Source organism: Dermacentor andersoni, chromosome 3, assembly GCF_023375885.2.
Source record: "Dermacentor andersoni chromosome 3, qqDerAnde1_hic_scaffold, whole genome shotgun sequence".
Classification (NCBI taxonomy): Eukaryota; Metazoa; Arthropoda; class Arachnida; order Ixodida; family Ixodidae; genus Dermacentor; species Dermacentor andersoni.
This window is the reverse complement of record NC_092816.1, coordinates 68976511-68990292: the sequence shown is the minus strand read 5'-3', so window position 1 is coordinate 68990292 and position 13782 is coordinate 68976511. Positions and strand designations below refer to the sequence as shown.

The 13782-nt window shown below is 45.8% G+C and overlaps 1 protein-coding gene across 1 annotated transcript in view; it reads left to right on the top strand.

Moving 5' to 3' along the window:
- The window catches only part of Ubc10 (ubiquitin conjugating enzyme 10), a 40211-nt gene that overhangs the window by 14916 nt on the left and 11513 nt on the right, over positions 1-13782 (top strand). The window contains exon 3 of the mRNA XM_050193741.3: positions 555-741. Coding sequence (XP_050049698.1) covers positions 555-741 — 187 coding nt within the window. The remainder of the gene's footprint in view (positions 1-554; positions 742-13782) is intronic.

The window sequence follows — 13782 nt, the reverse complement described above, 5'->3', positions numbered from 1 at the left end:
ATAAAAGTGTAACGAGAAAAAATTTAACAAATATTGAAGATTTTATGTCAGCATCTCTTTGACAAAGTTGAAAGGAGGGAAAGGAATGTCCAGGCAGCAGTCACAGGTGCGACATGTAAGGGGCAAAAAAATGACAAAATTATGGGTGAGGATATTCTAATTGCTAAGAAATCAGCAAAAAACTGGTGGTCTGTTAGAGTAATCCAAGCACCAAAGATGCAGTAGAGGGTAAGGAGGTCGAAATGGGTGACGATGGTGGGAAATTTGCTGACATAATTTGGTTTATGCAGGACAGGTTTCTTGGGAGAGGCTTTTGTTCTGCAGCGGACTTGAAATGTCTTCTGATGATGAAATTCCTCACTTGATACCTGGTTTCAATGGCTACACTTCAACGGGCGTAGACTTCGACATCTTTTGCTATTTTGGTTCAGAATAATTGTCTTGGGAACAGGTGGCCAGAATTACTGTGGAGCCCCCCTTTATGTGTTCTCTAGGCTGAGCTCGAAATGGTTTAGGCACACTTGCCTAAATTACTGTTATGACCCGTGATGCAGGACAACAGCCCGTACAACAAGGGGGCTTTTCGGATAGAAATCAACTTCCCAGCCGAATACCCGTTCAAGCCGCCCAAAATCACCTTTAGGACCAAGATCTACCACCCCAACATTGATGAAAAGGGTCAGGTGTGCCTGCCCATCATCAGCGCGGACAACTGGAAGCCGGCCACTAAGACGGACCAAGGTGCGGAACTGCTTTCCATGCTTACCCTCTCTAGACATGAGCAAACTAATGGCTGCAAAATTACAAGCAAGCCTGCTAACTAGCCTGGATACACTGTATTATTGTGCATTTTATATTATGTAAGCATCTCTTTAAAAAATTTGAGCTTCGTACATGTTGTAATGAAAGCCTCATATACCCTGTCTATTAAAATTATATATACAGTAGAACCTCATTCGTATGTTTTCCAAAACATTTAAGAAACAACCCACTAACCGGGAAAACGTATGACGAATCATTGCAGCACGAGACGCACAGAGCTGGTGAGGCCATAGTGGCCCAAAGCGCATTGTCGTTTTTGTGCCTTCGGCATTTGTGCTTCTCAAATTCGGCTCATGTCAGCAGCTTCTTCAAGTGAGGCATTTTGCCAGTAGTTGTGACGTGCCCACTCGCCACGAACCGAAGTGTTGCAGCATGGGATGTTGAGCTGGTGGGTGCCGTGCATGTTGTTGTCCCGCATTTGCTGCGGGATGACAACGGGTCAACAAGCAGCGGGCTGCCGCCGGTAGTGAGGGACATCAAAACAACAGTGGCAGCCGACGAAGCAAGCCGAACGCGCCAAATGCAATTTTTTTTTCTCATGAGTACATTAGGTGCATGGGTACAGTTTCTTCGACGGCATTAATGAATAATATCGTCAATATCAGCAAGTTTGCAGCAATAACGTAGTCATGTCCATTTTGAGGGGACAGAAACAGATAGGAGTGCTCAGCCACCAGCGACAGAAACACATGGCGAAAACTATTGTGGAAACTGCGGCATTTGTCTTCAATACGATCCTAATACGGCATGTTTCTGCTAGGTGAATATCTTAGCTGTGTTACAGGCACCAGCATATTGCTACGGGATAGTATTTCCAATGACGAAGAGCCGAGCAGTAAGAAGACAACGACGACGATTGGAAGCTAGTGCGGGCTGTTGCCTCTTGGCCAACTGCGGCGTATTGCCTTGTAAATATACTTGTAAATAGCTTTTCGTCGGTGTCTTCCTACTTAACAATATGAATAGGGTACACTTCTAACCTATGAATGTAAACGTGGCTTCTGTCGTTACCGCTCGGTCTGTTGCTTGCCCAAGAGTGCAGATGAGAGGAATCGAAAGGTGCCTTTTTCGTTGTTGTTATTGTTAATGTGGACCACAACCATTATAAACCCTACAAATAATAAAACCAAGGCAAGTTTGTTTGTAGATTTTTCTTCCCTTGGAAGTGCAGAAAGTGATGAAAAGAATGAAATGGGGCATCTGCTTAAGAATCTGGTGTGCGCAGACCGCTTGGCATGTCTTAAAGAATCGTTCGTGTAGCATTCGACAGATGGTAAGCACGATAATCATCAGCTAGACTTGGCACATGACATATTGCTATGGCAAGTTCAGGCTGTGATCATTATGAGAGTGCAATCATTATACAAGTAAATAGGCTAGTATGACAGCACTGATAACTCAGTTCGTACATGAAGAGCTGGAAAATATATTTTATTGATAAAATTTCAATCCAATAGAATGAAAGGGACACTAAAGGCAAAAATTAAGCCAAGCTGAAGTGATAGATTAGTGCTCAAGAATCTCTAAGGCATCAATATCTTCGCGAACAAAGGCTTAGTAATCTAGAAATTGAGGTACCGTATTTACACGATTGTAAGCCGACCCCCCATATCGCGTGACAGGAAAAAAAAAAGCATACCCGAGGGCACGTTCGACAACGAAAATTTATTAGTAGCCGACATGCTCACTGGACTACTCATCTTCACTAGTGCTGCCATCGTCATCGTTGCTGCGGTCCCACAGCGCGTCGTCGTCCAGCGAAATTTCACATTTGGCAAACGACCGCACCACGACATATTGTAGAACAGCAGCCCATGCCTAATGCACCCAACCACACGCAGCCATCAGGGAGGCACTTTTGACAGGTCCGGTTGGCGTAATTTCGCGGTCTTCTGCCGCCAGCCACTCGTTGTACTCACGGTGGAGCAGGTCCTTAAAATGCGAAGGTCCGGGCTTGTTTCATGATGTCGCACTTCACTGGCAGGGACCGATCACGCATTTCAGCGACGTACGCCGCAAGCTTAGCCTACAGCTCCAGAAAGCGTCCAGAGTTCGGCACGTGGGAAATTTCTCACTTGCCGTCACAGGTGAAAATTTCGCTTTGCTGCAGTCGCCACTTTCGTGCCACCCGTTCAGAAACATTGAAATTGCGGCCCACTGCCCAGTAGTTTGTTTCTTCGGCGTAAAGGATGGCAGCCCTCTTGAACGCTGCTGTGAGCGAGTGCCGAACGATTAGTGGGCCTGGAGCACTCATGACGACTGGGGAAGCATAGATGTAGCACGTAGCCGGCAGCCAAGTGGAACGCGTCAAACCAATACCAATGCCTTTCAACAGAGAAAGAGAAATTCGCGAGCGGTGTATGCTCTTCCATGAACTACCGATACTCCCCGCAAGCGCCGCCGGTCTGAGGGTGCCGCCGCAAATGGGAACAGCGGCACTTTCATCAACTATCGACACCCTCCCCATGAGTGTTGCGTGCACTGTAAAACTCAAAAATGTTAAAAAACCCTTCCAAAAAGCGAACAAACACGTGGGATAGCGAAAAGATATGGGTAGGGCCATAGAGCAAACATAAAATTGTAACTACGTTGTAGCTCCCGTTGGTCTCACTTGTTTGGCGGGGCCATGTTTTGGTTTCGATCTTAAGTCGACCCCTCAACTTCAGACTTTCAAATTTTAAAAAAGTGGTCGACTTACAATCGTGTAAATATGGTAACTGCAGGACACGAGAGACTCCCTGCGGACGTTGAAGTACTTTCCCACTGCCAAAGGCACTCCTCATTTAAATTTTGTCACTAGTACTCATCTACTCTTTATAAAGTCATTATTGTATTGCATTATAACACAAAAGTAAATGCTACTTGTCCAATGCTATTTAATTTTTACAAAAAAATGCTCTCCAATCCACGCTATGAAGGGGATTGGACCGTGAAACTGTAGACAATTAGAATGATTGCCCATTGTGACGTATGTTGAAATTATTCACGTGGCGACGTTCACATGCACTTTACCTAATTATTAGCATAAGACGTTTCAACAGCCTGCAACTTGGCTTTCGCCGTTACTTTGTACACCTACAAAGAGTGGACCAGAGAGAAGAGAAATCCGCTGCCTCGAATGCAGGCTGCTCTTCAGGAGTTCTCACTATACGTGGCCTTCCCATAGCACTGTCATAACACAAATCATTTGCTAGAAGGGTTCTTCTTTTACGTACAGAAGTGTAGTTATGTTACTCCCTGCTCTGTATGCTACAGTCAAGCTGCCGTCGCCGCGGCAGCTTGCTCAACAGTAATGTTTACCAGGAAACGTATGTGAGGAGTGGTACATGCTTTGCATTAGGGATTATCGTAATCATCTGTGAATTTTTAGCGGTTTCTTGGTAAGCACAGTTGGTTCAATTTCAATGGCAGTGTCTCTTGGGCATTTGCTCCGTTCCATAAAAAAGTGGCACAACCAATGATAGGGTTCCATACTTCTGGCCACTAAGATCTTCATTCACATCTTAATTGGGATGCAGGGCCTCTACCATGCCTTCTGCAACATTCCACTCACTTGGTGAAAGACGGCTCACACCAGTTTCCAACGTTGCCATTTCAACTAAGACGGCATCTTTCAGCTGTACCGACTCAACATTGTGTCTACGTCTTGAATGAGACTTGTATTTGGCAGCTATATGCAATGAAAATTGTCATATGCATGATAAACATCGTCGTTTGCTTTTTTGCACTCTCTGACTGCTGACCTTGCCCTTTACTCAGAGTCAGCAAAGTTCGCTGGCCTAGATCTCTAGGCTTCTTTCTTTCCTGGGATGACTTAAACTCGCAGTATTGTGCATGATGCTTGCTCTTGAGATGGTTGACGAGCGGGCTTGTTGTGCTTCACAGTGTCTTCAAGGTCAAACCACATTCCTTCCAAATTCCTTTCTTTCTTTCTTTTTCTTTTCTTTTTTTCTTTTTTAATGTGAAAGTATGAAATGGCATCTGGCATCTGTAGCAGTGAAATGGTACCCCTAAGTTCAGATTGGCTGTGACGCCACATCACAAGTGCGCCTCAATGGAGTTGCCATAGGCTGCGACGCTACGGCTTGAGCACACCTTGACAGAGCAGAGCGGGCAAAAAGGAACGCCTGCTGCCGCAGTAGCACAGCAGGTATTGTGTAAAGGGAGAAGGCATCAGTGCGATGCCAAATCACCCTCGCTCTCACTCTCTGAAGTCTGTGTTATGTGCGCAAGCTTTCGCCTGTGTTCAAGCTGCGCCTCGATTAGGCCAAATCAAAACGCACTCGCTTGCCTGCAAGGAGTTCATAACTCAGCAGCTTTCAATTGGACATTAATGCTTTTGAATTCACAACACGTATGGTAGATGAACATGGCTGGCGTGCGCATCAACTATGGTCACTCTAGCATCAAATTGGATGTGCTTGAGAGGATGGTGAGGATCCTGTTTTCATTCACAACCAAAGAGGCGTTATAATTTATTATAGCTTGCAGCGTTCTTAGTTAAAGGACGCAATAAACGTAAAGCATTGCTCTGAAACTGGCGTCCATCTTGTCTACCTTTATTCTAACTTCATTCTCTTCTCCTGTGCACAGGTGCCTGCGCTTCTTCATCTTCTATTCGAAGGCTCATACTGCTTCACCCTTCCAGGTTTCTTTAGCTAACCCCTCCTGGGGTAATACTTGAAAATGTTTCCAATAGAAGCACATTCAACTGAGCCACGTTCACCAATGTACCACACAGTCTTCAATATTCCTTTCTGAGTGGCTGTCTTTGTCACAGAGTAAAGACCATAAAATTTGGCACTGGATTCTCATTCCTTTCCTAACTAGAATGAGGTCGGTGACTTGAATGTCTGGGATATCCAAGCAATGTGTCTTGTCTAAATTTTTTTTCATTCGTTTACGGTACCTCTCCTCCTGCGATTTTTGTTTCCTCTCCTCGACGATATTGAGATTTTCTAACAGCCCCAGCTCACGGTCGTCCGCTGGAAGAATAGGGGTTTCTCCTGAAGAAGCGAACTGTGGGCTGCATCCCAAGCCATTGGTGTAGGAGCGATTGTGACGTCTTACAGCTGCTTCTAAAGAGCATTTCCATTCACCAGGGAAACTATAGCACGTTCTGCAAGCCCATTCGCCGCGGGATGATATGGCGCACAGAATTTGATTGATATATATATTGTGGTCTCGAGCCCATCTTGCTAGTTTTTCACTCTTGAATGCTGGACCGTTGTCACATACGATCGTCTCGGTTGGCCTAAACATATCCTGTTCGAGGAGGGCGATGACACTATTCACATCTTCTTTTCCTGCCTGCGCCACGACCATCCTGGTGCATTCATCTATGGCCAGAAGAAAAGCTTGCGTTTTTCAGACTCCTTCTCGTTTCTTATTTAGCTCGGCGAAATCCAGGTGTATAACTTCAAAAGGCATGTGCGAGTGGCAACGTATTATCATGGCGTCTGTAGGCTGCTTATATTTCACTTTGTGTACTTGACAAATGTGGCATGAACAAACTTATTGATTGACGTCTTTCTTTCATGTGAGGCCACGTAAATCCCTTGACTAGCTTGTTGTATATGCGCCAAAATCCGTCGTGTCCTCTAGATTCTGGGCTGTCGTGGTACAAATACAGTTGAATCCCGTTATAAGAGGCACGGATATAACGGACAATCGGGTATAATGGACACTATTCGCACACATGGTTGGCCGCCCTATCTCTCCCATTAACTGGACCTCTTTTGTAAGAGACACCGCATATAGAAGACAGTCGGTTGTAAAGGACAAGTTGTCCGTAAATTTTGGTCAATAACCTCGCTTGTAACAGACATTCGAGGTTTACATCAGGTGCCGTCGGCCACTGACTGCAGTTACGTCCGTTGTGGAAGCAAAAAAAAAAAAAAAAGAAACGGTTAAAGTGATGCAATGGGAATGCTTCACAGAGAAGCACTTCAAGCTTACCACCAAGGTTACGTAGCGGGCAACTATGCGCCACAGTGAGCCGACCATAAAAGACGACGAGGAGGACATGCAAGCACGCTCCCGGTGCGCGAGCAACGAATCGGCTGTGACATGACAAGACCGAAGGCCAGCGGCGCTTGGTCCCGTTAAGCGGGCCCGCTTTTAAAAACAAGGCCTCAACGTCTGTCTGGTTTTTCCGCGCCCAGAGGTACGAGCGGCGACCACGCGTGGTCACTTGAGCGGGGCAAACTCTCGGCATCGCTCGGTGACAACTCAACTTCAAGCCGCCGACATGGTGGCCGGCGCGCGCGGAGAGACCGGAAAGCGTGGAAGATAAGGGAGTGACGAGGGGAGCGTAGTTGCGAGAAGAATAAAAAAAAAAAAAAAAAAAAAGCTATGACCTCCAAGATATGCGCGCCGACGCGTGCGAATCTCTGAGGTCATAAAAGAGCGAGTTTTGTTTTCCCACTCGTCTAATAGATGGCGGTAATTGCTTCTGCCACCTAAAATTACTCTATGTGGCCCTGCGGGAGCCATATATAGTAACTCTACTGCCACCGAAGCGGCGGAGACAGGAGTTTCATATTCCGAGGTCGGCTTGAGCGGGCTAGAATCAGCTGAAAGCGAGACAATAGCCAAGTCAAAATAAAAACAAGCCGGTTGTCGTTATGGACGACAACGGTCAGAGCAACAAATCTCAAAGGCTACGTTTTTAGAAATAGTCTATTTTACCCATCATTTGCACCATTTATACATCCGTGTATATTTTTTTATTTAGTTTCGTTATAATTTCTAGTTTTGCTTCGCCCGGCAAGCCCGCAGGTAACTCGATCAACCCTGCCCACAGTGTATAGCCGAATCGCTATCGTCATCGCCCTATTGTTCCAATTTTCCTTCTCCATGCTGTTGTCCGACTGATCCACGTGCAACTGATCTTCACGTGCTTCATCGACGTGGACAGCTGTTGCCTCGCTGTCACCGCATCAGTATGGAGAACAGCTCCGTCAAGCGCCGCACTTTCCTGACCGTCGCAAAAAAGTTGGACATCATTGCGGACATAAAGTGTGGAATGAAGCAAGCTGACGCCGCCAGAAAATTTGGGTTGTCCAGAAAGACGGTCGGCGGGATTTGGACCCAACGAGAGAAGCTGCTAAAAGAAGCGCCAACCGGAGCAAGCAGATCGAAACTGCGTAAGTCGTCTCATCCTGCCTTAGAAAAAGCGCTTCTTCTGTGGATACAGGATGCGCGGAGCAAGAACATACCGCTCAGCGGACCCTTAGTTCAAGCCAGAGCCAGGCAGCTTGCGTTTGGCCTTGGCATTGAGTTTGAGGCCAGTCAAGGATGGTTCGACCGCTTCAAGCGTAGGCATGGAATTAGCTACAAAGCTGTTTGCGGCGAAAGCAAAGCTGCCGACGAAAATGCCGTAAGGCAGTGGAAAGACGAGACATTGCCAACATTGCTGAGAGGAAGGAAGGCTTGCGATGTCTTCAACCTGGATGAGTCGGGTATATTTTTCAAAATGCTCCCTGGAAAGACGTTTTGCCTTGCTGGTCAAGATTGCAGTGGAGGTAAAAAGTCAAAAGATCGTATTACAGCCATGTTCTGTACTAATATGGACGGAACTGAAAAAGAAAAAATTCTGGTTATTGGCAAGTCCAAAAAACCACGCTGCCTAAAGAACTACTCAATGAATGTAGAGTACACTGCAAATAAGGCTGCGTGGATGACAGCTGAGATTTTCAACAAATGGCTGACTAGTTTTGATCAGAAGATGGCAATGAAAAACAAAAATTCTCATGTTTCTAGACAGCTGTGCGGCACACATGAAAACCCCACCATTGAAAGCTGTTGAGCTGAGCTATTTTCCACCCGGCTGCACGTCTTTGCTACAACCTCTGGATCAAGGGGTCATTAGAGCTGTTAAAGCAAAATACAGAGAACGGCTTGTTCAGCGGCTGCTGTTTGATATGCTGCAGAAGCGGGAAACAGCGATCAACTTGAGGACAGCAATTGAAATGCTATTTGGCTCCTGGAACGACATTAAGAGCAGCACTGTGAGAGGGTGCTTCCGTAAAGCAGGTTTTAATCTGCAGCAGGAAGACACAGACGAAGACATTGCAGATGAAGACTCTGGATCTGTAGATGAGGAGCCAGAATCTTGGCCAATCATTCAGAGGAACTTTAATGAGTCGGGCACATTTCAGGGCTTTGTTGAAGCAGATGACAATCTTGCTGTTACAGAAGACCTCTGTGATGAAAACATAATCAGGATGGTGCAGGAAGATGAGGAAAGTGAAGACAGTGCCACAGATGTGTCTGACAACGAAAGTGATTGTGCAGCACCAATGACTTCTGGGGAGGTAATGACAGTACTTAGCCGAGTTCGTCAACACATACAGCTTTGGACCAGTGACCGTGAAGGATCTCTCAGCCTTGTCACCAAGCTGGAAGAAGCTGTGCTGAAGAACACTGTCAATGCAGCCATGAAGCAAACCAAGCTTGAGAACTATTTCACTACTAACAAAGCTTAACAACAAATATCATATAATAAACCTTTTTTTCAACAGGTTATAGCCTGCTTTTGTGCTTGTTTTAATTGTATGTTGCCAACATCGATACAAGGGCTGGTTAGAAAATGAGAACTTGGTACCTTGCTTATAAGAGACCTCTCATATAAGAGACATAAACTGCTCACCAGTACGTGTCTCTTATAAAGGGGTTCAACTGTAAAGCACCTTGGAAACCAGCGTTGGCGGGACTTGGTAGCGACCTTCCGTAAAAATCAATTGTTCAGTGCCTTCCCACAATTTTACTTCATTGATCTCTTCCGATTGTTCTTTGTTGGCCTGTATTATCAGTCTAGACAATGCATCTGCATCAGTCAAAAGGGGTCCCAGGTCTGTAGGAGATCGCGAAATTGAACTGCTGCAAGTAGTTCACCCATCTGGCGATGCATCCATTAGGTTGGGTCATATTCAAGAGATGAGTGAGGACCTGGTGATCGGTGAACAAAGTAAACTTTGCACCTTCTAGGTACCTACGGAAGTACTGAACTGCAAGAGCTTCCTTTTCAATAGTGGTGTAGTTGACTTCAGATGGCTTGAGGGTGTAGCTGTAGTAACCTACTACGTGTTGCGTTTCTTGGCCGGATGCTTGTGGACCTTTCTGGTACAAGACTGCACCTGTTCTGTAGTGTGAGGCATCGGTATTCACTAAAGGGTAAAGTGAAATCTGGTATGCGTAGAATAAGGTCAGCAGAGATTCTGTGCCCCAGATCATGGTAGACTCTCTCACATTCATCAACCCACTCAAATGGAACTTCTTTCTGCGTTAGGCGCGCGAGGCATCTTGTTTTTATGGCAAAGTCCTTTATGAAAGGTCTGAAATGTCCCGTAATCCCCAAAGCACACGCAATGAGTGGACGTCATATGGTTTTACCAGTTGGGATATCCTCTCGACGTACTCTTGTTTCGTGCTTTTGGTAGTCCCATCAACTACTCTTCCAAGAAACACAACTTTTCTTTAAAGAATGCACTTTTCTTAAAATTAACCTTGAGGTGTGCCAAGCTCAAGGCATTTAATACCCGAGACAGTTGTTCCTGATGCTCAGCCTCTGTTTTGGAGAAGACGATAATATCGTCTATGTACACGTTACAAAAGACACCTAGGAAAGGCTTCAGGACTTTGTTCATAATCTTCTGCAACCATGCTGGCGAGTTTTTCCAGCCGAAAGGAAGCCGGTTATACTCGCACAGATCGAAGGGCGTGATAAAAGCAGTGTACGTTTTTGTTTCTTCAGTTAGCGGGATCTGCCAGAAACCTTTGCACAAGTCAATACGTGAAAAATTTTGGCAACCACCTGTCTCATCTATAATCGTGTCTATCTTCGGCATGGGCAATGGTATAAGTTCTGTCTGGTGATTGAGAGCCCTGTAATCTGTGCACAGTCTGAAAGTTCCATCTTCCTTCGGCGCAATTGTTATGGGAGAGGTGAAGGGTGACACCGAAGGTCGGATTATATCGGCGTCTAGCATCTCCTGCAATTCTTTCTTCAACCATATCTTGCCCTCTCGTGACATGTTATGACGTTTTCGGATGACTGTATTGTCAGTTAGTTCGAAAGGTACCTTGTGTGACTTCATCGCTTGTGAATAGCTTCCTATGCATACCAGTTCAGGGTAGGTCGTTGCAATATCCTCTGCGCACTTGACAACTTGTAGGTTATCTTTTCTACCCTGCTGTGTCTCTTCCCTTGATAGTCCTTCCACTAAAACCACATCGTCCCAGTATACATTGATTTTTTAGTTTCTTTATATCTGGTCTGGATAGCAGAAAGTCGTAAGTCACACCCTCTATCACCAGTACTTCACTCTCTATTTCATGACCTTGGAACTCGATGTTTACTGAGGCCTACTGATTATGCATTGTCACTTTTCCATCGCAACCTTGCACCCGTAGTGCTCTTCCACTATGTGACTTGCATCTACCAGCTTGGCATTTATTATAGACACAGAGACACCGCTGTCAACCAAAGCCATTATATGTCTGTTTCCCACTCTGACAGGAAGATGAAGTAGGCTAGAGCAAGTTAAATAAACAATCTCAATTGTGGTCATCGGGTCAGACTGATCACCCTTGTTTATTAGTTTTTTGTCATCTGAAACTCTTGAGCATCCGAAAGTAGGGGGACAGGGTCGATTCTCGCTGATTACGGCTTGACCAATCCGTGCTGGGCCGTCTGAAGCGACTGCTTGAGTTGGCGATTATATTTTCTTCTGAAGTAGATGGTATGCCCTGATGGCACTGCAAGAGCCCGTCCATAGTTTTAGGTGATCGTACTTGCACTTGCTTCAGGACTTCCGCGTGCAGTCCGTGCATTATTAGTGCTACTACGGCAGAAGAAGGAAGCATATGCTCGGCCAGCTTTAAAACGCAGCGTTTATCAAACAAATACTCGACGAGAGAGCCTTGCTTGAATTTGAAATTAAGCATGGCGTCCCAACTTTGTACTGGGTTGCTTCAGAATGTCAAGAATTTTTTTCTTCCACTGGTTCCAAGAATTGCCAGCTTCTTCAATAATGTGCAGATCGTACCACTTCCGTGCAACACCTCTTAATTGACTACACATGTTAGTAATCTTGTCCTCATTAGAGTGCCAGTTGTTCTTCCCAGCGGCATATTCATAGAATTCAAGCCAACTTTCTGGACTCAGACATGCCGTCGAGTGCATCGGGTTCTACAAATTTAGTCACTGGCTTCTCAGCGTTTAGAGAGTTTATAAGCGATGTCACTGGTTGGTTTTGTTGCACAATCTATTCTTCCTGTAGCTGAAGAGCTTTCAAAACGAGGCTGACCTCTTCCATCGAAGACAGTGATCCAGAGTCCTTTCGACGCATCGATTGAATTAATTCATCGAAGATCGCCAGACGCAAGTTCACTTTCACAGCACGCTTCCGACATAGTTCAGCAGTGTTGATGGAAGCCTTCTCTAAAACCAGGTTCACGAGTTCTGCCGAGTTGAGTTCGTGAGGTAGTTCCACCGCTGGTTCATCTTGAGCTTGGCATCTCGAAAAGATGATCTGCTCTGCGGAGGTCGCCTCAAGGAACATGTCACCCACATGTTGGAGTCGATTGTCGGCTGCGCCAAAATAATGTAGCGTTCCTAGTTAAAGGACACAATAGACATAAAGCATTCCTGTGGAATTGGCGTCCATCTTGTCTACCTTTATTCTAACTTCATTCTCCTTTTCTACTGTACCCATGTTCCTGCACTTCATCTTCTTATCAAAGGCTCATACCGCTCTATAGCTTACGTATTTACTACACTGTAACGTGACGTGCACGAAAAAACATACGGTATCTTTATTCAAGAAAGCACAATTCAGAAAAGAGTTCTCTTCACTTATCGTCGTCTGAGGAGGAGGCAGAGCTTTCTTTGGTCGGTATTCTGTGGCAATTACTATCGTGAAATTTCGCCTGACTTGGTACCGAATGCGTTCATGACAGTGTTTCTGGCAGAGTGCCCAACTCACTACCTTCGCCAAGAGCATTCTCGACCGTATATTTCGAAGGGTTCAGTGCCAAGACAGGCAGTCTCTCACGGAAGCGAAACTATGTCTGAAAGTGATAGCCTGAGAATCAAGTCATCTTTCTTGCCTTCGAGCTCGTTTTAGATTGATTACTCATTTGAAGACCGCTCAACCATTTCGTTTGGGAGGTCATGCCAGGCTACAACAAGGTCTACAGAGCCCTTCCGATCGGCCTCACATTTAAAGAAGGCCTTCCGCTGGCCCTGCCATCCATGAATCGCCTACTCAACGTCAAGCCACCAAGCTGCGGCAGACTTTTCCAGCTTCTCAGCCATCAAAATTGCTTGTCTCAAAAAAGCGGGAGTCGTACCGAATGGGCTGCATCACCATAACATCGCGAATATATGGAGTGGAAGCATGAAAGGATCACAGGGTACTACAGCACCATCCATAACTGTTCACTGACGATTACAATGCTCCCTAATGTGGAATTTGAGCACAGCTCTATACGTGTTTTTATTTCGCGTGTCAATATTTTATGATTATAGGGCACACTGTTTATATTTGGAAGAGAACGCTGTGAGCAGTGTAGCTGGTGCGGACAATCTGTCTCGTGTGGCACATTGCAAACGGAGTGAAATGTGGCGTGACTGCCTCACTAATCGGAAGACCACGAGAGGCAGTGCGTGGGTGTAATTCACAGCAGTTGCCATGCAGCTCATGCAGCGCTTTGTTTCCACGCAGACGACGCGCGCTACTTTGACACCATATCGTAGCCATCATCACCGCAAAGCCCGTCTTGCGTGCTGTACGGTTTTCTTTGCTCGCTTCGGTTCCACTAACAGCAAGAGCGACTCTTCTTCGCGGCGAAATCGTGCCACCAGTGTCAGCAGTGACAACACCCAAAGGAGCGTCGCATCAAGCCTTACTCATAGCCACTCACCATCGCCCCTTGCAGGACCAGTGATTCCCG